The sequence below is a fragment of the Saccostrea cucullata genome, unplaced genomic scaffold (assembly GCF_032062105.1).
Source record: "Saccostrea cucullata isolate Sc308-1 unplaced genomic scaffold, CSIRO_AGI_Scuc_v1 ctg1020, whole genome shotgun sequence".
Taxonomy (NCBI): domain Eukaryota; kingdom Metazoa; phylum Mollusca; class Bivalvia; order Ostreida; family Ostreidae; genus Saccostrea; species Saccostrea cuccullata.
Genome location: NW_026931054.1, coordinates 130,971 through 154,093, shown reverse-complemented (window position 1 = coordinate 154,093; position 23,123 = coordinate 130,971). Strand labels below are relative to the sequence as shown.

Sequence of the window (23,123 nt, the reverse complement as noted above, 5' to 3'; positions counted from 1 at the left end):
ACTGTGACTTCTCTGTCTACAGTTTCAGGGGTTTGGGGAATCATCAATTCATTTTTCTCAACAAAACTTGGGATAGGTTCTATTATTTCAACCTCATCCTTATATAAAGGGTTATCTACCTTTGTAGGAGCAACATTATCACAATGGGGAGGATTTTCAATATCCTCAGCAAGACTTATCTTGCCACAAGACACAACTTTTACACAAGATGTACTAAAGCAGGGAATGTCTAGACCCTGTACCTTTAGTTTCATCTGTTTTACAAAAAGTTCACATGAATTCTTGCTCATAAAATCAAATCCCAATATGCATGGATTTTGTATATCAGCCACAAGTACTTTATGGGTAACTTGAAAATTTTCAAGGGATATTTTGATTGGGCATTCTCCCTTAACTGGGATTGCATCACCACTTGCAGATGTAAGTTTGATAGATACGGGAGTAATTTGGGGCTTTTCCTCAGTATGTAAATTTTCAAAGAACTGGGTACTGACAATAGTCATACTAGCACCTGTATCTACTAGTATATTTGTCTCTTTATTTCCAATTTTCCCAAATACATAAATTCCATCATTTCCCCCTTTTATATCTCTCACTAAAATTTCTTTGGGGGCAGTACAAGAGATTTCTTTCTCACATTCAAATTCTGTTTTATTTTCAATATTGGGTTTGGGCTTTAGTGAGAGTGGTTGAGCCATATTTAATGGCAAGTGTTGGGGCCTACCCCTTGAACCTGTCGACTTCCGACCCCCGAATTCGACTCTGGGTAGTTTCCCTGTCCTTGAGGTCGGAAAGGATTTTGTTTTGGGTTTTTGGGGTATTTGCTCCCTTTGTTTGAATTTCCTTGGTAGGATGGACCCTGGGGTCTTGGTTCATAATTTGTGGGTTCATGCCCTTCGTATTCAGGTCTGACTGGGTTTTCATAAGAGCCCATATTGTAATAATTTTCATAGGGGGTTTGCCCAAAATTATGGGTCGGCCTTGGACCATTTCTTATAAGGGCTCTGATTTCTTGGGTAAGGGATTGTATGTCATCCCGCAAGTTTTGATTATCTTGCTTTAATGATGAGATAGGGTCAGTGTCACGAATGACATTGACAGTTTTATTTCTCTGGGCATCTGCCAATCTATAAGTTTCTAATCGAATGGCCAAAATTTCTGCTTCGTTTATGTCTTTTGGTTTAGCTTCCCTCAACCTTAATCGCATATCTGGGTCTGGTAGGGCATCAATAAATTGATCGAGTGCCAGAATGCTTATAATGGTTGGGTCAGCTGTTGGGTATGCTTGACGGGTCAATTTTTTAATAGATTGGGCCAATTCGGGTAATGATTCATTTGTACCCCTAGTTTTGGTCTTGAGTTGGGCACGGTACATTTCAGATCTCTCAATGGAGCCATATCTCCTATTTAGGATTTTTACAAGGGAGTTAAAATCTCTTCTCTGATTTTCATTCAATTCGCTCAGTAGAGCCCGGGCACCACCCGTCAGACTACTGGCAAGGTACAGAGATTTTGTTTTATAGTCCCACCCATGTAAGTCAACTAAAATTTCAAATTGGGCGAGGTACTCTTCAAAGTCCTCTGAGCCATCAAATGTTTGGGGTTTTATGGTTACATGGGGTTTGGGCAGGAATGGGGAAGGCATTCTGTTTTCATTCCTGTTAATTTCAGGTAAGGGGGAATAATGGGTACCCGACATTGTACGGGGGTTAAATTCCCTTTGCCCATAGACAGGGTTTGAATGATTGCGGGGAGGAAAATTGTCATAGGAATTGACCGGGTGAATGGGTCTGGATATAAAATTTGGAAAGTAATGATTGTCTCCCCTATCTTGCATAGGACTCTTAATTTCTTTTTCCAAATTATCAACATGCTCTCTCAACCTTTGGTACTCATTTGTCATTCCCAACAATTGTTGGTTTACATTTTGCATAATAGACATGATAGCGTCTAATTGCTTTTCATTCACAGGTTGGGCAAGATCTGATGCCTTTGATGGAGAAGGAGGATTGGAAATGGGTGTGGTCACCCTATCATTCTCCAAGTTGTTGGGTGAAGATGGACGGGACTTACAAGTTACTTCAAAACTTTCTTCGATTTCCATGTTGTAAAAAAAAAAAAAAAAAGGACAATTTCAATAAAATGTATTGAATTAATAAAGTTGTACCTAAGTATAAAATAATTTCTATCTATTTCTTAATTATGGGTAAACAAAAATAAGATAAGAGAAAATCCCACTTCTGACACCAATTGTAACGTTTCTGGGTATAGTGGTGGTTTTTGAATACTTTGTATTCTTTTACCACTCTGTGGTTTACCCCGTTACAGAAATTATATGTGGGTCTCTTATTTCTGAAATTTACCCAACAATAAGAAAAGATGGTCAACTTTCTATAAATTTATTAAAAATCAAGAAAAACAGCTAAAAAGTCAGGAATTTACTAAAATGTGGCCAAAATCAACAAAAAGTGGCAAATACTGGGGAAAATGGGTGTTTTACTCACAAAATGGTGAGTTTACCCAGAAAAAGGATGGGGACCCAAAATCACTGGGTTTGTAATGGCATCAGCCTACCCAAACCAATGGTACAAAATGTACCTATGGGTAGAGTACCAGTCTGATGGGCACTGAAGGCACCATGCCTGGTTGAGCAGCGCAAGCACTACTGGCGATTGTCTCTCAGAACGTCTGTTATATACCTTTTGGTTGGTAGGTGCGAAATACTCCACGCGCGAATAACGTGCGGTGCCGCCATTATTCGCGCGACATTTGTCAACAACTTTGCACCAAGTAAACATGGCTCTAAAAAGTATTACAAACGCTGGAAAATGATGAGTAATTGGTTGGGAATTACTTTGGAGATGGTGCCAAGTGTATTTGAGTTACATGAGTCGAATAACAATGCCGGGTGGCCATTTGTTATTACGATATGGCTGATCAATGGAGGAAATTCGGGTTTGTACTATATATAACCAAACAATATTCATGAAATAAACATATACGATGAATTATAAAGCATACATTAATAACATACGATGATTGGTGATATTCCCATGATATATACAAACAAAATTACGACATACAGATTTAATGTCTAGGGCATAAATTGGGTGATCCAATCTCGTGGGTTGTTTTAGGTAAGGGGAAAATCTGTAACACCTGTAAATCATTGACGCCTTTGAATTTTAACCCCCCCCCCCCTCCGTTTAAAAACGTTGGGCCTATCATAGTATGTACATGTAACAAGTTAAAAGCGTTATGTCGTTTAGGCATAACACCTTCTCCAAATTCCACATATAATGCAAATGACAAAAAAGTGCAAATAAAACTTTGGAGATGTATGGTCTTTCTATAAACAGTTTTATACAATTTTACAATATAAAGGAATAATATCTTAACAGAGGAGGTTAAATTACAAAATAAGTGACTGTGATGTTCCTCAAAATATTAAACATTACGTACGGCAAAAAGATATGTAACACTCATGCGCGGGTCTAGAGGTGCCCCCGCCCCCCCCCCCCCCCGAAATAGTTTTTTTTTACATTTGAAAAACAGTTTTGTTTTTTTTTTTTTGCTTGTCAAGGTATGTCAGGAATGAATGTTTCTTTTACTGGAATGGACCCCTACCATGGGAAAAAAATCCTGGACCGGATCCGCGCCTGACACTTAGCTCTCCCTCCCTTACCATTATTAGCCCTTCTTATAATATATGGTACTTGATAGTGATAAAAATTTAAAAATACGAGATATTTTTATTCCATAAGACAGTTCTACAAAGGATAAGTACATCCAATCTTCTTTGTAAAATTTCATCCGTATTACTCATTCTTAATTTCCTTCTTCCTTTTTTTTAATCTTTTTTTTTATTTTACATTTTTACAAAAAAAAATGAATTTAAAACAAGAAGTAACAACAAAGATTATAAATTAATAAAATATTAGAATCAAATTGAAAAAAAAACCAATTACGGATTTATATAAGAATACTAAAGGAGAACTGTGTCATTGATATCCATCTATATCATCAGTTAATTAATTTATCAGCTAATATTTAATGTGCATTTTTTGAAACCATGTTAAATTAGCTGAACAATGATAATTGTACTCAAGACGCATTCTTAATGTGTTATTTGACTCATTTTAAATATTTATTATAATCTGCCTTTTATCCTATTACAAATAGCAATAACAATTTAACATGGTAAACAAACCATTTACTTTGTAGGACACACAATTTATCTGCCATTGACTCTAAAAACAAGTAGCGTCGACCATTTAACATATTAAACCGACTCATTGTTATATTAAGGTAGGTCCGTACTTTCAGAATTTTCTGTCAAACTGTTTATTTTTTTATTTGAAAATCTTGAATGAGTCATTATCTAACTAAAATACCCATAAAAAAAATATATCTTTGCAAGTTAATTTTCATGAAACATGTCTCGGAGTATATACCTCTAAAAATTCAACAGTCAAAATTCGACATATAGAATTGTAACATCATATTTTATTTAGCTATGTACCAAATCACATCCAATTATTGTTAAAACTTAGGAAAATTATAAATATTCATTTGTCAAGGAAATATTTGAAACTTCTATTTGAAAACACTAAAAAATTGATGTTGATTGTGTCAAAATCTTTCAGAGAAAATGCTCAAAATATCTTTATCTTAAATATTTCTCAAAATCTTTTATGTTTATATGCTATTTTTTCTTCACAATTATTTAGAATTATATCTTAGGTTAGCAGAAAAACATACTTTATTGTGGTTGACCAGAAAATTTTTACAAAAGAGCCTTTTGAACACCCATACCCCCATGTTTGGAATATCTATTTTTTTCAATCGTTCTTCGCAAAACTTATAAAAAAGTAAATTTAAAAAGACGACAAAAGCTTAAAATGAAAGATAAATACTGAGTAGATCTCAAGTTAGTTTGTTTAAAAAAAATTAAAAGCTTTAGGTTCATAAGGCAATCAAGAATCCTCTGTCTGTGTATGTACTACATTACATATATAAATCCTATGGACAGAATGCAAATTGGTTATTCCTATAAATAATGTACATTAACTTATATGCTTTGTGTGCACAATGACACTATAATAAACAAATATATACTTGCTAAATTATTTTCAATCATCCAAAAAGATTTTATTTCTATAGACATGGATAATCAAAATTTTATATCGGTGTGTAAAATTGAAACCGGATCCGTAAAAGGGTGGACCTGCCTTAAACCGACTCGTTGTTATATTAAACCGACCCGTTGTTATATCAAACCGACCCGTTGTTATATTAAACCGACCCGTTATTATATTAAACCGACCCGTTGTTATATCAAACCGACCCGTTGTTATATCAAACTGACCCGTTGTTATATTAAACCGACCCGTTGTTATATCAAACCGACTCGTTGTTATATTAAACCGACCCGTTGTTATATCAAACCGACCCGTTATTATATTAAACAGACCCGTTATTATGTAAAACCGACCCGTTGTTATATTAAACCAATCCGTTTTTATATCAAACCGACCCGTTGTTATATTAAACCGACCCGTTGTTATATCAAACCGACTCGTTGTTATATTAAACCGACCCATTGTTATATCAAACCGACCCGTTGTTATATCAAACCGACTCGTTGTTATATTAAATCGACCCGTTGTTATATCAAACCGACCCATTGTTATATCAAACCGACTCGTTGTTATATTAAACCGACCCGTTGTTATATCAAACCGACCCTTTATTATATTAAACCGACCCGTTATTATGTTAAACCGACCCGTTGTTATATTAAACTGATCCGTTGTTATATCAAACCGACCCGTTGTTATATTAAACCGACCCGTTGTTATATCAAACCGACTCGTTGTTATATTAAACCGACCCGTTGTTATATCAAACCGACTCGTTGTTATATTGAATGCACCATTTAATTTGTATACTTCACCCCATAACAAGTAGCGTCGACCATTTAACATATTAAACCTACCCGTTATTATATCGAATGCACCATTTAATTTGTATACTTCACCCCATAACAAGTAGCGGCGACCATTTAACATATTAAACCGACCCGTTATTATATCGAATGCACAATTTAATTTGTATACTTCATCCAATAACAAGTAGCTGCGACCATTTAACATAGTAAACAGAACCTTTATTATATCGAATGCACCATTTATACACCTATCACCCCATAACAAGAAGTGGTGACCATATAACACATTAAACTGACCCTTTATTATATTAAACATACCATTTATTTTGTATCTTTCACTGTATAACAAGGAGTGGTGACCATTCAACATAAAGAACAGACCTTTTATTATATTGAACACACCATGTATTATGTGCGCTTCACCCTTTAACAAGGAGTGATGACCCTTTATTATATTGATTTAACCCTTTATTATATGGAACACACAATGTAACATTATGTACCATACCTTAAGGCAGCTATGGCGTTCCATATATTTCACTAAAATAAACAGAATTTGGTGCTTTTTTTATGGTATGACTAATGTAATCTGAAAAATTGTCTTTTGTAGTTAAATGATAATAAAATAGAACTGTTCTATAAGGACTTGCATTCCTCGTGATTACACAAACTGCAGACAAATGTATCTTTAATGGCATTAGATAAGTGAGATTGAATGACCGTTAAACTTTGAGTTTTTCCTACACCACCCATCTAGAATACCCTTATTCCTTAAGTACGGGTACTTCACCCTTGATATTTCGAATCCTTGGATATAATTTTTTTCTCTGTCAAATGGATTCTTTAACTACTGAAATCTTTGCCATATCTGGAACTTGTCTAAATTTTTGTTTTTATTTAAAGACAATTAAGTTTTGTTTTGGAAAAAAATCACAACTTTAATAAGTTTAAAATGTAATCTACCATAAATTTTTTAAAAGACTTCCTAGAAATTTTATCCTAGTATAAAATTGGCAGAAATGAACAACATTCACTCTCTACAGCTTTACAATCAATCTCTCACCAGAGGGCGCACTTCACTTACACCTCTGTGGTCATCTTAAAAGTAGTTTGGCAAAGTAAAAATGTAAACATTGTTTTGCATGTTCTGCCAAAGATGTTACGTGTTTTAAGCTCTCTGATAGTAAATATTTTCTTTGTCTACTTGATTTCAAAATAAAAGTGAGTGTTAAAAATCAAAACAAAATAGTTCCATATAATTATATAGATTTATTTTAATATATATATATCCAGATTTTGAAAAAAAAATTCTACCTATTGATATTTTTATTTTCCTTTTTAAAAATCACCGAGTAGGTGAAAATATATAATTTACTTTTGTTTTACAAGATTCTTGTCATTTAGACAATAAAAGAGGTGTTGGAGCCCTCTGGTGAGAGATTGCTTTACAATAACACAGCTTTCCTCTACCTTGGCTTTCTTTCTACAGCAGCAGATATTTCTACAGTTCCTTTTACAGCCCATCAGTTTGTTGTAGATCTTCCTGACCAGTATACAGATATAGCTGATGATGACCAGAGGTGGGGGAAGATTAAGTCTCTCCTCAAAGTCAACAATCAGGGCATACCTCTGGAACTTCCAGATCTCACTGGCTTCGTTGTCAACTTTTGTGATGGTTAGACTGAAGCAAGAAGAAATGGATGAGATATTTCTTCAGTTAGAAATCAGAGTAAATGTGTAACGCATCATATGATACCATAGACAATAATGGATAGGGTAAATAATAAAATAAATTCACTTGAAAAAATAAAAAGATGTCTTATTTGTGTTTAGTGAAAATACTTCATAATACATTTTTATATATACAACAAGAGGCCCATGGGGCACATTGCTTACCTAAGCACTGTGACAAGGAAAATAGCAAAAATCAATTCAGTATTGAAAAGTTTAAATGCACAAATGGTCCCCACCTACCCCTAAGGGTGGGGTATGATTTAAACAAACTTGAATCTACGCAAGTAAAAATGTTTACATATTTTTTGACTTACTGTGGCATTTTCCCTGTAGATTTGAACTTTCATTGTGGTCCCACCCTACGAAGAGTCAGGATTTAAACAAATCTGAATGAACTCTACCTGAGTATCCTTCCATATGAATATGACCAATTTTTTGTTTTGCTGTTCTTAAAAATATTTTTTTTTAAAAAGTCTGTGAAAAAAAATTTTCTCATTCATTGTGGCCACATCCTGCCCCCTTTGGGTCATGATTTGAAAAATCTGAATCAACACTAAAAATCAATCAAGGCTTTACTGTTCTTGAGAAGAATATTTTTCCTATTTACCCCTATATTAAACTTTGATCATCAATTGTGGCACCAACCTACCCCTGGGAGGTCATAATTTGATCAAATTTGAATCTACACTAACTGAGGACCCCCTCCTCCCCCTTTTACTTTGTGGCAAGTTTGGTTGATATATTGGCCCCATGGTTCTGCAGACTGACAGACACCAGACAAAATGTGATCAAAACAGCTCACTTGAGTGGTAAAAAATATTGAAACATCTGTATTATGTGTTCTGATTACATTCATAAACAAAATATTAACAATATTATGGCACCTGTTAATAAACATGCTTAAAAAACATGCAGGATACTGATTATTTACTTTGGAACCATGTGACCTGTAACCTTTATTATTTGGTAAGAACAATTGGTGATTTTAAGCTACAGTAAAACACGCCTGTGATAAAGTCTTAGGATAAAGCAATTTTGATCACTTTATTCGTAATAACATCATAATTTGTTATACTCATTCAGGACCCTCTCTTTACGCTATGTTGATTTAAAGGTACATGTACCTTAGTGTTGTAAAAGTGATCCAACACAAAATAGTCTAGAATAAATTGCAGGCTGAAATGTATCTTATAATTGTATTCTATAAATATTGATCCATGAAAGAGCAATTGAAAACTTTATGTGCAAGTATTTTCTCCATTTGAGTAAGTAAACATGATTTTTCTGTACCAGTGCTTTGTTGTCTTTGAAGATTTTTCACGCTATTGGGTGAAAAAGACATGCACCCTATTTTAAAATTAACTTGAAAAAATATCAATTTCTATCTTTTACGCTACATTATTATTTTCTCAAATCCCAAACATTTTTTGTCAGTGTATAGAGAGGATCCCAAAGTTAATGCTTTATTTTAAAACAACGGGGAATGAAAATAACTTTGCTGTAAGCAAGATTTCATTAAATACATATGTTTGCTATAACTGTGTTTTACTGTAATATCATATGCTAAGTGAAATATGATGGACAAATTGTTAAGCTGCCTGGTAGATGATTACTTTCCAAACTCTAGCCACTTTTACCTGCTTTCTGATCATCACCTCTGGTGGAATGACGGACACTTCATTGTGAAAATTTGATTTCAATAAGTAATGATGCCTCATGAAATATAAAAAAAAAAGCTTTTTAAAATTATGAATGGAACTTGACATGATGAACAGCTATGTAAAGTATGTAATATTTTTAAAAATTTATTATACATGTATAGAAGAAATTCCTTGGAAATGATTGTAACAATAAACATATTCAACTATTTCAATAAGTCAACATATGATGATGTTGAAGTACTGTTCAGTCTGGTCAAGGTGCAGACATATCTCACATAAGTTATTAAGTGATGCTAATGCAAAATGGATACATTGTATAAGCAGAAATTTTTGTGAACATTCAGTTTTGGCAATATTAGCAAGTGTCAAGATTGCAAAAATCTAATATTGATAAACAATTGATTGGAGGTAAGAGTTAAATTTCTTTGAATTTAACTATAAAATTATTACACACTAAAAATATGAGCTGCTTTTTATTTGTTAAAGATTCTAAAACATTCTTCTAAAGCAGAGGATGGGTATAGGGGATGGCTACCCCCTATCATAACGTATGTATGGACACCCTAAAGTGTACTGATAGGGCCACATGCTCTATTAATTTAAAAGCATATTAACAGAGAACTCTAAAGAGTACTAACAGGGGGCACATGCTCTACAAGTCCTATGATACATGCTCCATGAGCCCTATAGTACTAATGAACTCATGCTCTACTAGTCTTATTAGTGTAGGCTCTCTCTACTCTAGAGGGTAACTACTGGCTCTACTGATGCACCTTACAGCCCTTACAATCAACTTACGCAAACATGGCAAACAGCAGGGTGACGAGAACCAGTTTACAGATCAGCAGGTACTGTATAGTAATGAGGTAACCAAACAAACTGGAATACGGGCATTTCTGAATGGGGACTATTAAAGCTTCTACAAATTAAAAAATTACAATAAAATTATATAAAAATCTGACGCAGTCCCTCCTTTAGGTCTGTTAAAGCTATATAGATGTCAAAAATTCTTATATAGAGAAATATTCTTTATATACATGTATCTTTTAAAATTTCTTGTATTACCTGGATTGGCATAATGGGATCCTCTGAAATTCACATCTGAAAAAGTAAAAGATACATATAATTTAAGCTTACAAACTTGAATAAAGTTATTTCTAATTTGGTTTTGTTTTGTGCTCTTAACTAATTAGATACTAAAGTATTTAGTGTAGAAACTAATACTAAATAGATTCCCCTGAATCAGATACATAAATACATGAATGACTACAACGGTTCAAGGAATTTTCTTTGCAAACTCTGTCTGTTTCAAAGTCTTAAAAAAATAAAAAATGTATGATGCAGTGAGGTTAAAACCCATCCAGAGTTCCTTGGGCCACATTACTCACCTCAGTTATGAAGAAATGTTTCTATAGATAATACTTCAATTACTTTACTTTCCTATATACTAAATCTATACTATAAGGTGATGAACAATCACAGTGGTTCTGAGAAATATGTCAAGTTTCAAGACAACAAATAAAAGGCTGATGGACATTGAGAACTATTTGATAAAAAAATTTAAAACAAGCCTTTCATTTGGGAGAGCTTAAGTTTCCAATAAATCTAAGTAAATATCTCTGTTTATACCCATATCAAAAAATAATACAGAAAAGTATATTTTTAATATATTTTTAATACATTCATTTTTGTACTTTCTTAAAATAATACAGAAAAAATTTATTATTTTCCTATCACAGAAAATTCAGTATATCATTTTTGTATTAAAATTTGACTTTGATTTTGTACAGTGTATTATTTTTGTATTTTTTTGGACTTAGATTATTTTCAGTGTATTATTTTTGTATTTTTTTGGACTTAGATTATTTTCAGTGTATTATTTTTGTATTTTTTCAGGACTTAGTTTTTTCCAGATGTATTTTTTCTGTATCAAATTTGAACTTAGTAATTTTACAGAGAAGTCTATACAGTTAGACTGTATCATTTCTGTATTAAATTTGGACTTAATAATTTACAGACAGTTTGTCTGTATTATTTTTATATCAAATTTAGACTTAGTAATTTTTCAGAGTTTGTCTGTATTATTTTTATATTAAAATTGGACTTTGTAAATTTATAGAAAAGACCTAACAGTTAGACTGTATTATTTTTATATTAAATTTGGACTTGGTAATTTTACAGAAAGACGGTCAGTATTTTTTGTATCAAATTTGATTTTAGTACATTTACAGAAAATTCCATATATTTGGTCTCTATTTCTTTTTGTTGTTAGGGGGGGGGGGGTAAATTTAGACATATTTTCTATTTACATTTGTCTTTATGAACTTTATAAATTTTAGAGAAATTCCTTGCAAAATGTCTGCTGCTTTTTTTATAAGTTTATAGCATACCCGGTACTTAGAAAATTTTTATTATATATTTTTTTCAGGAATCTTGGTATCCGATTATCTAGAACTTAAATAATTAATTGGTACTAAAATTTATGTTAATCTCAATCAGTGGTAATCCAGAGAAATATTTCCATCTTGAGCATGAAGATTTTACAGCGGGTTTACATTGACTTTTCAGCGGGTTTACATCTTTCACGTGTTTACATCTATCACACAACAAGTGGTCTTGCAGGCTAACAAATGATTGCATCATACTACAATTCAGAAATTACGTGATTTACCTGTGCACATGGAAAGTCCCAACTAGCTATTACCATGCATACGATGTTTTCTTCAGATTTTAGTATATATGTGCATTTTTTTCACTCAGAGAAGGAATCATATTCAAATTATCCTAAATAAATTTCAATTAAGTGTTCAAGTCTAGAAAGGGATGTGCAAGTAGTAGGTTTCCTAATTAAATTATCAGTGTGTTTAAGATAGATATTTACACTAGAGAAAGTTAGCTGAAACATGTGCAAAAATTATTAAAGTTTGGAAGTATTAATTTTTTGAACCTGCTTGGACTGTGTTATTTGTGTAGTAGTACAGTCAATTTAATTAAACATTAAACGAAAATACTTTTTTCCAGGGAAGGAGGGAGGGGGAGGGGGCATTTTGGAAAATACATGTAGAGACTATTCTCTTTACTTGAAAATTATTCTACCAACATTATCAAGTGAAAATTGATCTCCCCCCCCCCCCCCCCCCAAAAAAAAAAATTAATGCCATGTATAAATTTGTTTTGAAAAAAAAAATGGCTTAAATAAGAAACATTGACCCTCAGCTTGTCAAATTTATCAGTTCATAACTAACTTAGTTTGTTGTTTTCTAGCCTTTTGTCACATTACATTCAGTTTTTGGTACAATGTAAGTCGTTTTTATTCAGATAAAATATCAGTTTTTCTTCAACTCTGTGTTTAATTCTACTCTCAGTTTTAAAAAAAAACGATCCTGATTTTAATAAGTTAATAATTTACAAGTTAATTATCTTTGATCTTGGGCTAATTCTTGCATAATCAATGCAATCAAATGACAGTTTCTCAAGTTAAATCTTCTACCCTAACAGCCTGAGGCATGTTAATTAGCCAGGTGGCTGTGTGTTGCGTTCAAGCGTGAAGTGATTTCCTGTCGTGAATTCACACTTGGTTGCGTTATGTAAACAAGAGATTATCAGTATGCACTGAATAAACAGAACAGCTAAGGAATATTGCCTACACTGGGAATATTTATTAATTTTTTGTTAGGAAAAAAAGGACATGGCACCGAGAAAAGGGGGCATGGCTCTGTGCCTTGCTATGTATTTTGCTTCAGATTTAACACTAAATTGATCCTTCTTCTTGAACTTTATGGTCTATTTTACAGGTCAACTTGTATAATTAAAAAAACAAAAACAAAACAATATGGCTGACCAGGGACCTATATACTATTATATTAATATATAGGTCCCTGGGCTGACCAGAAATCTTTCTCATCTGTAATCGGAAAATTTCTTAAAAACAAAAATAACGATTATAAGAAATGATTCTTAATAATTATTCTAGTAATGATCAAGGGTTTATTAAATTGATTCTTTATTACTTATTAGACTTCGTACATAATTTCCTTAGACTGTTAAAAATATTTTATATTTAAAAATCTGCAATCTTCGTAAATAAGGAGCTATTTGATTGGTCAGATTTTAAAATTTTTCTTTGCTTTTCTCTGATTGGTTAACGGTAATTTACCCACGCCATTTTGAAAAATAGATCGACGAACCGAATTGAGCGAGTTGGTGATGTTTAATAAAATTTAGCTAATATTCGCCGATGAAATTGGTAGAAAATAGATGTTAAGCTACAGCATGTTAGCATGGATCACATTTATAAACAAAGAAATGCGAAAACGGAAGGAGGCTGGCGTTTTTCAAGCATCATGCCCTGGCTTTCCTGGTGTAAACAACGCCATATGCGGTAAGAATTTACATAAAATAGCACAGTAGTTTCAAATTTTAAAATGTGAAATGTAAATTAATAAATGTTATCTTTTATAACCAATTCATAGTAGGTCAAATTAAATGCAGATATATTGGATTTGTGACAAAAGAGAGTTTTGTTATGCTACTTTCTATCCTGAATTGTATGGATAATTACGGGCTTTCAATGGCAAATGATATTATTTACATGGACCAAAATGACTTAAAAATTAATTTCACCCTATCCCTCAGGCCTAAACATGGAATAATAACGGATAAAATCATCTTGGTATACAACCATTTAAATTTTGAAATGTGAAAGGGGGGGGGGGGGGTAATCATTGCAACTAAGCTTCATGGATTTATGGTTTAGCATACTTATAATTTATTTCAAAAATGACTTGAGAAGAAGGTGGTAAGAAAGTTTTTTTTTTTTTGGCACAAACTAATTATTTTTTATATCAATATATGATGATCTGTATTTCCCTTGCCCAATATCATGTTAAGATTTCAAATCAAATCCCCCCCCCCCAATAAAAGGGGGGGGGGGTAATGGCTCAATTTGTAGAATATTTTGCCATGAAAAATTCCAATGAGGTGTATTGACAGTTTTATATTTTCATTTTTTAATGTTCTGTATTTCTACCTGTTCTGCAAAACATTTATCAGTATCATTACTTTTACAGTTTGAGTGCCTCTGCAGAGCCATAGAAGAAAAGCTGATTAGTTATAGAGGAATAGGACACCCACTCACCCTCCCACCCTACCCCTTGAAGCATTACAGGTGTGTAACATTGACAATATCAGCTAATCATGTGAAGATTTCTTTTTGTGTGTGTCTGTGCATCTAATTTTGATATACCCCGGTACATTTTGATATTCTATTTTGTAGATTATGCAGGACCAAGCAGGATGACAGTGAGAAAACTGGAGATGTACTTCTTCAACAAAGTAAAGTGCTGTGCAAAAGAAACCCCAAAGCAGAGAGAAGATCTAGACTTTTGAATTCATATCTCATTATAAATGTACAATTTACTAAGACAATAAGATTGATTAAACATGACTTAGAAATGAGGACAATTGAAGAGTGAATACTGTATGTAAGACAGAAAAGATCAAGATTATTGCACAAAAAGTAACTAAATCAGTAATCTAAAGCCATTTCTCTTTGAAATCTGATTGAAAGCTGCATTTAAGAACAAGTTTTTCACGTTTTTAGTACTTTTCTAGACACGGCTTTGTATTATTTAAAGCTTTTTTATGAACTTTTTGTCTATCATTCTTGTATCTTTTTTGAACTCCTAAATGTATTTTTTTTTTGTATTTTTCAGAATGTATTATTTTTAGATTTTTTTGTTTTAAATGCGATTTTAATACAGAAATAATAGACTGATACAAAATTAATACATTTTGTATTATTTTCCTATTTTTTTTTTTTCAAGTTGCTCCAACTAATACAGAAATAATAGACTGATACAAAATTAATACATTTCGTATTATTTTCCTATTTTAATTTTCAAGGTGCTCCAAATAATACAGAAATAATAGACTGATACAAAATTAATACATTTTGTATTATTTTCCTATTTTTTTTTTCAAGGTGCTCCAAATAATACAGAAATAATAGACTGATACAAAATTAATACATTTTGTATTATTTTCCTATTTTTTTTTTCAAGGTGCTCCAAATAATACAGAAATAATAGACTGATACAAAATTAATACATTTTGTATTATTTTCCTATTTTTTTTCAAGGTGCTCCAAATAATACAGAAATAATAGACTGATCAAAATTTATACATTTTGTATTACTTTCCTATTTTTTTTTCAAGGTTCTGCAAATAATACAGAAATAATAGACTGATATAAAATTAATACATTTTATATTATTTTTGTATTTTTTAGATCTTCTCTAAATTGTATTATTTTTGTACTTTGGATAAAGGATTTAATACAGAAAAAATACAAGAGTACAGAAAAAATACATCAAGTGTATTATTTTTGTATTTTTACTGAGAAATAAAGTATATTAAAAATATATTTTTTTGTGTTTCATTTCTAAGAAAGTGTATTATTTTTGACCTAATTTGGAACCAAGATAAAAAGGGTTCCAAATTTGGTCATTAAAAATATACTTTTTTTGTATTATTTTTGTATTATTTTAATCTATTATTTTTATATTTATTTTCGATATGGGTAACTTTTAATATGCATAGAACTCAAAAACTGTAAATTACCTGCTGTACAGAAACCTTCTGTCACATTTTTATAATGATGTGAACAGCTTGCATCTCCTACAAAAAAAGAAAAATATATATTTATGCAAGTAAGTTTTTCTGCAAATTTCATTCACCCAAAGTAAATCACTCCAAAGATGTGTTATGCTGAGTTGTCAGCCATAATTACAGAACTCTGTAAAAATAATTTGTTCTGTATTATAAATACTTCACACTGCATGAAGAGCCAAAATTGAAAAGTTAAATGCAAGTTATCTCAGCAGAAAAATAATTAAAATATAAAATAAATATCTTAAACTATTCATAGATGATCAAATTCTAGACTTAAATAATTACCATCTAGATCTGCAATCTGTGTGAGGAACATGGCAAAGAGTGGGCGTGTTAGGACTCTCTTGATCAGATCTACCCCCAGTGGATAATTGGGGTACAGTATAGCCTGTATAGTGACTCCCCCCGAGATCATAAAGACCAGGAACATCCGAATAAAGTCCACAAAATCATACTTGATCTGAAACATTATCATTGCTGTTTTTCATTTGTACAAAAAGACAATGCTTACAATGTGTATGAAATTTGAACTTCATTAATATATGTAAATGATGTATGAAAACAGTGAATTCATACTTGATCTGAAACATAATTACTGTTGTATTTCATTTGTACAAAAAGGCAATTCTTTCAAGGTGTATCAAATCTAAACTTCATTAATATATGTAAATGATGTATGAAAACAGTAAATTCATTCTAGTTTTAATTTTTTACTGTATTTAGTTTTCCTAGAAACTACAGATTGTGCTCATGCTATGCATTTTATACATTAAATCTAATAAGAATTTTCTTAATAAGAAAAAAAATTTGTTCACAGTTTGATTAAATCACATTGTCCAAAATAAAGTAATTTCAGCCCATATCACTTCAATGTATTAAATACAATGTCCTTAAATACCATTCGGTTCATCCTGACGAGCATGGGTCCAAGCGTTGTAGATATGGGGAGGTATATTCCCAGCAATCGATAGAAGAAGAAGATAAGCGCGACACTCATGACAACTTTGCTGGTGATGATATCGGTGTAGTTAAACCAGTGGGGTATAATTCTCAGAACCAGGTACAGGACCAGGAATACCATAATGAGAAATATCTCACAGCAAGGTTTCAGCAGAGGCACTGCCTTGTGTTGCTACAAAATGAACAATAAAATATTAGGGCCATAATCTAAAAATATTCACATGTGCCTTGAAAGAAAAAAAAATTTGCAATATGACATTACAGTACGGTCCATCACCAGAGTACACAATATGCTGTCTAGAACTAAGGGGTTAATGTGACCTACAATACCTTGCCCAAAAAACACATCAAATAACACTATTTGATGACTTTAGGTGTGCAATATGCAAGATATGATTTGACTTTGCATAGTTTTGAAATTTCAAAATGAGGGCACAGTTAACATTCTCCTTGGTCATACATCATTTCCCCTCCTTTTTAAGATGCATCTCATGACTTTGAAAGTTCTAGGCCTTGCAGTGTGAAAGATATGTTCCCTACACAGTTTGATCACATATAGCCATAAAATATCAAAATGAGTTTGCAAAGGCTACATTTTCAAACCCCTTAGTCCCTCTTCAATATGCAATACCCAGGATTAAGGCCCTAGGTCAGAGTGCATTATTTAGATACAACATGATTATATTTGAAAATGAGGTCATTGTGACCTTCTTTTTACACTTGGATCACAACACACCCCCACCCAAAGATGCATTAACTGATCATAGTTTTAGGCTACCCTTTCATCAAATGAGAATTTACCAAGACACATCAACTGCCCAGGTTTGTGTCCTAGGCCTCTCTACACACTGAGAAAGATATTTGAAAGCAATATGACAATATTCCAAAAAGAGATGATGTGACCTACATTTGTAGAGTGAAACTGTACCCCACAATTCATTGACCGACCTGGTGATATGGGTTCTAGGCCTTCAAGTGTGCAAGATATAATATGGACATTACATGACTCTTTATAACAATCAAATTCAAAATTGAGTTCAGCAAGATTTTCTTGGGATTCCAACATACCTTGCCCCCAACGTGGTATTTTTTTAATCTCGAGAAATTAACTGAAAGGTGAAACCATGTTAAAGCCACTTTCTCTCAGTAGTATTTTTTTGTTTTTTTTTTTGTTTTTTGTTTGTTTGTTTTTTTACATACTACATGTTTTCTGTAAGTGCGCTGAACTAGGTCTATCAGTATAATAGATGTCCACAACCACAATGTCAAGTCCAGGTAAAAGTTCCCACAGGTTGGCCACAACACAGCCACACAAAACAGACCCAGGAACGCAAAGTACATCGTCTAAAGAGAGAAGTGAAAACTAGTTACAAAAACATAAAAGAGTTTAGTACTAAATATTTTAATACAAACATAACTTGAAAATTTTGTTTCATTTTCAAATTTATTTTGAAAGTTACACTGATTTGAAATTTTGACTTAAGTCTATTCTCAGTTTATGGTCTCGGGACCAGGTAATATCTTTTTTTACACGTGTCATATATACCAGAAGTAGAGAATTTACCTGTGTCACCCAAAATGTGGTAATGGGAGCACTCCATAACAGGTAGATTTTCTTCCACAGAGGTAAATCTTTCTCTACCTGCTTCTGAAAAGCATGCTGTATTCTTCTTTTGACTGTTAGTTTTTTTCTCTTTTTAAACTAAAACAAAAAAAAAATAATCTGATAATTCTACATTCATATGCTAATAATTAAACATATACATATATGTATATGCATGACAAACACATATTTGGACATACATGTACTCTCTGATAATCATTAAAGAAAATCACATGAAGTCACAGGAAAATTTATCAAGATTTGTAAATTTAGTAACATCAGAGTACAATAGACACCACCTCTAACTTGTGTAGCAGTAATATTTTGAAACAATTTCAAAATATTATCTTTTTTTTTTTTAGTATTCATGGCATGGAAATTTCTAATTTAAGTAATCATGACAACACCATTCATCAAAATCAAAAACTTATAAAAGAATTATGTATCTTAGTGTAGACTTGCTGCATGCAAAGCTATACTGAAATCAGATCAAAACTATTTGAGAAGTAGCATTTTAAGAAAAATTGTTTACAAACAGACGGATGGACAACGACACCTTACTATCACACAAGCTCTTTTTGACTCTGGTCAGTAGAGCTAAAAGCATTAAAACTATATTCAAGAAAACTGTGATCAAGAAAAGTCTGTCAAATTAGAAATGCAACAAACTAAAACACAAGCTAGTGTGGTCAATTAGTGTTTCAGTTATTTGAGCAATGATAGCAAATAGCTCAAGTCCATGTAAACAACAGCTTGTATATTGAAGATAACCAAGTAAATCTATATTGAAGATAACCAAGTAAACAAAAAAAAAAAAACAACAAAAAAAACCCCAGCACATTGTGTCTAATATATTTCGATAGATGTAAATAAGAAATTTTACCGTTTCCAGTTCATTCTGTAGTAGAGATTTAGATGTTGGTAAATTTTCATCATCCTCATCCTCAGATTCTGATTCAGCATCATCCAGAATTTTGGAATCTTCAAGTAAAGAAGGATCAAATGTTAAAAGCTGAACATGATTCATCAATGCAATTTGTCTGCCGTATTTGTTTATTCAGACCTTATTTCTAAGGGTCCCCATATAAAACTTTCACTTAGTGACTCACAGTTCAATGTAATCAGTGTAATCAGTTGTCATCTGTATAGATGGACGTGTATGCTACAAAGCTATTGTACGTACAACATTCAGTAGAGAAAAAATAACTGTAAAGTTCTTCCACACCTGGAGAGAACTTACAACACTTGCACAGGTCACTATAGCATATTCCAAACACAAATACACATAAGTAAAATGTAAAAATGGTAATCCAAGATAACCAGCACAAACATGTGTTGCCATTTCACGCCAATACCTGTGACAATAAAGCAGTCAGGTGTAACAAATGCAAGGGGTATAACCTAGTGTTGATATTGGTGATATAAAAATTAACATGGCATATGTCTGTTTAAGAGTTTTGCAGGATTACAGAAATGCTGTGGAATTATAGCCCTTTCCAGGAAATTTAATATTCCCATTCCTGAGAAGAATAATTTTATATATGTTCCATATATATCCATCACATCTTGTGGTCTAGGCCAGTCCCATCTTAATCCAAGGGAGTTCATAAATTGAACAAATTTGAATTTCAAGTTGCTTCCACATAAATATGATTAAATATGGCATTGCTATTCTCAAGAAGATTTTTATTATAAAGATTTAACCTACTGATTCTTATCCAAAACTATCATCATCCATTGTGGCCCCTCCCTACATCCAGGATCAAGGTTTGAACATACATTGCCTGAGGATACTTCTAAATGTTTTATAGTTTCTGATCTAGTGGTTTTTGAGAAGATTTTTTTTAAAGTGTTATTTTTCACTGCATTGTATTTCGTAATTTTCTTTTACTAATGTGTGATCCTTCATTTAAACAAACTGGAATCTCACTTACTTATGAATACTTTATGGTAAGTTTGGTTGATATTGGTCAAGTCATTTTTGAGACATTTTTGAGACAATCAAAAATGTGAAAAGTTAACAGACATAGATGAACAGATGCCAGATATAAGATGTGGTGGGAAAAAAAGCTTACTTGAGCCTCTGGCTCAGGTGAGCTAAAATGTGTACCCTAATTTGAAGATATTTAAGTATACTTGGAATGTTTATATGAATTGATGAATACACATCAATGCAATATTATTTTTTTAAAACATTTGTGTAAAAATTGTAAAAAATTTGGGTCAAGTCACTGCCAGATCCGAATACCACTCATTAGTTTATTAAACGATACAGTTTAGTTTCAAGATGTATGATTTGCGTTGATTAACCTGCTTTTGCTAGAAAAAAGCCATAATGATTGATTTGTTAATTAAGCTTTCAAATGATTTTGATATAACTCAATTTTGAAGTAGTAAGTTACACATTTTACATAAATCAGTCTGAACTTGGAAGACAAATAGTGTCTTGAACCATTTCTACAGATTACACTTATTTTAGTATGCACATCAGAATTTATCAAAATCTGAAAAGTGATAGTTAATTCAATTCATCAATCAAATAGAATCAATTACCTTGACGAGGTCTATCCATACTACCTGTTTATCAAATTTTATTGAAATAATCAATTACCCAACAACAAAAGGCTCATTTATATAGATGATGTTTTTTCCTCTAATAGCTTATGTTTATTATCTTTTCCTACTCTAAAACTAGAGAACCTATTGGTAAGAATTAAGATTGTTTAAGTATCAATTGTTTAAATAAATTAATTAATTTAGCACCACTTTGTCAAAGGGCAATAAAGTCGACAAAGACAAAAGTAATGTTGATATTTTTCAGCTGATAACTTGTCCAGTTGAAGAGATCCAATATTGGTAAGAATTAAGATTGTTTAATTGTTGTTTATCAATTGTTTAAATTAATTAATTAATTTAGCGCATGTTAACACCTGAATTGACACAATGGTTCCAAATGGATAAAAATACACAGTAACACGTCAATAACTGACTCCAGTGGCCTACATCATACAAAAGATGACAAAAACACTTCTGTTAACTTACCTGTATCCCCTTTGAATGTAATGCCTCTTTTCTTTTTCCATCTTATTGCCTTAGGAACAAACCCAATCCAGATGTAAAACCTGCAAGGTTGGTCATTATAGTGCTATAGTATCTTGAAAACACTTTAACCTGTTCAAGAAAATGTAGGTCAGATTCAGCATCCGAAGCAAGCCTGGTAGTATGCGTCCTTAGATGTATCATCCATGCAAGTTTGGTCATTATAGTGCTCATAGTTACTTGGAAATGAGAATCATCCATGTAAGTTTGGTCAACATAGGGCTTATAGTTCCTTGGAAATGACACCAACACTGAAAACTGCACCAAAAATGTTAACCTGCTCCAAAAACCTTAACCTGGTCATTCCTTTGCTGAAATTGCAGCATCTGAAATTTTGACTGGTACAATAAAACACACTTGAAGCATCTTCCATGCATGTCTAATCAATATAGGACATAGAAGTACTTTAAAAGAAAACTGCTCCAAAAAACTTAACCTGGGATGCGGACAACTTCGTTGAGGTGAGCTAAAAAGCAAAGTTATTGTGACATGAATTTAACATGTTATAATATTTACATCAGAAGCTGACAAATCCAAATAACCTGACCAGGGGAACAAGTATGTTCTTGGGAGGCAATGCTTTTAATGCAAAAATTCCAAAAAAGTTTTATTTATTTTAAAATGAGGCCTGCTCCTAAAAATGTAGGTCAGGCCTAGTTTTCACTATGCTGGTATCTTTAAATGCATCATACATGAATCTATGGTCTAGAAAGGGCACAAACATGTAGTTCTTTGGAATGAGATCTGCTACTAAGACTTTAACCTGGTCATCCTTATTGAATTTATTAACTGAAAATGCAACATCTGAAACCTGACTGGCACAAAGAAATGTACTAGAAGTATCATCCATGCCACCTTAATCAATCAGGTACATAAAAGTACTCAAACGGAAAACTGCTGCCATTAAAGTACAGTAAAACTTGGTTAAAACGAAGTCACTGGGACCTATCAAATTACTTTGCAATATTTGTAATTCGTTATATCCATATATGGAATTCTTGAATTTATATAGCTGGGGATCCATGATATCTTCGCTATATCCATAAATTCACAATATCCGTGTTTGTACTAAAAGAGTATTACAGTACTGATATTTATTATCAAATACCCAGTAAGATTTATGCAGTAACTACTTACCTTGAACCAGTTGGGTAGTGATATAAAGCCTAGATCCAGTTCTTTGACTTGAATAGCTCCAAAAAGCTTCCTAGTCAACCACTTTTGACAACAAGGATGTGCAATAAAACCAATGTATCCAGCATCATGGGCAATCTCAATGCAGGTCTTGTTGTTGAAATCTTTGAGAGGAGTACTTAGCATACTGTAGGTCTGTTCACTGGAGTCCATGTACCCAATATCCAAAACACCCAGGGCTTTATCTCCAAAATGTCTGAAGTTTTAAACCGTTTATGTAAGAACATCAAGCCTTGTTAAGTATTTGCAT

General features: G+C 32.4%; 1 protein-coding gene and 1 long non-coding RNA gene across 2 annotated transcripts in view; one reads left to right on the top strand and one right to left on the bottom strand.

Annotated features, from left to right (window-relative positions):
• LOC134231196 (transient receptor potential cation channel subfamily M member 2-like) overlaps nt 1-23,123 on the bottom strand; it is a 53,847-nt gene that overhangs the window by 19,256 nt on the left and 11,468 nt on the right. The window contains exons 14-25 of the mRNA XM_062713115.1: nt 22,817-23,069; nt 22,372-22,490; nt 21,623-21,702; nt 19,464-19,561; nt 18,542-18,679; nt 18,178-18,321; nt 16,916-17,149; nt 16,303-16,477; nt 15,967-16,023; nt 10,411-10,446; nt 10,144-10,264; nt 7,421-7,631 (exon numbers count right to left, since the gene is read on the bottom strand). Coding sequence (XP_062569099.1) covers nt 7,421-7,631; nt 10,144-10,264; nt 10,411-10,446; nt 15,967-16,023; nt 16,303-16,477; nt 16,916-17,149; nt 18,178-18,321; nt 18,542-18,679; nt 19,464-19,561; nt 21,623-21,702; nt 22,372-22,490; nt 22,817-23,069 — 1,666 coding nt within the window. The remainder of the gene's footprint in view (nt 1-7,420; nt 7,632-10,143; nt 10,265-10,410; nt 10,447-15,966; nt 16,024-16,302; nt 16,478-16,915; nt 17,150-18,177; nt 18,322-18,541; nt 18,680-19,463; nt 19,562-21,622; nt 21,703-22,371; nt 22,491-22,816; nt 23,070-23,123) is intronic.
• On the top strand, nt 13,398-14,919 carry LOC134231192 (uncharacterized). Its single transcript, XR_009984518.1, has 3 exons — nt 13,398-13,726; nt 14,415-14,512; nt 14,621-14,919. It is a non-coding gene; the product is annotated as an uncharacterized LOC134231192 (long non-coding RNA).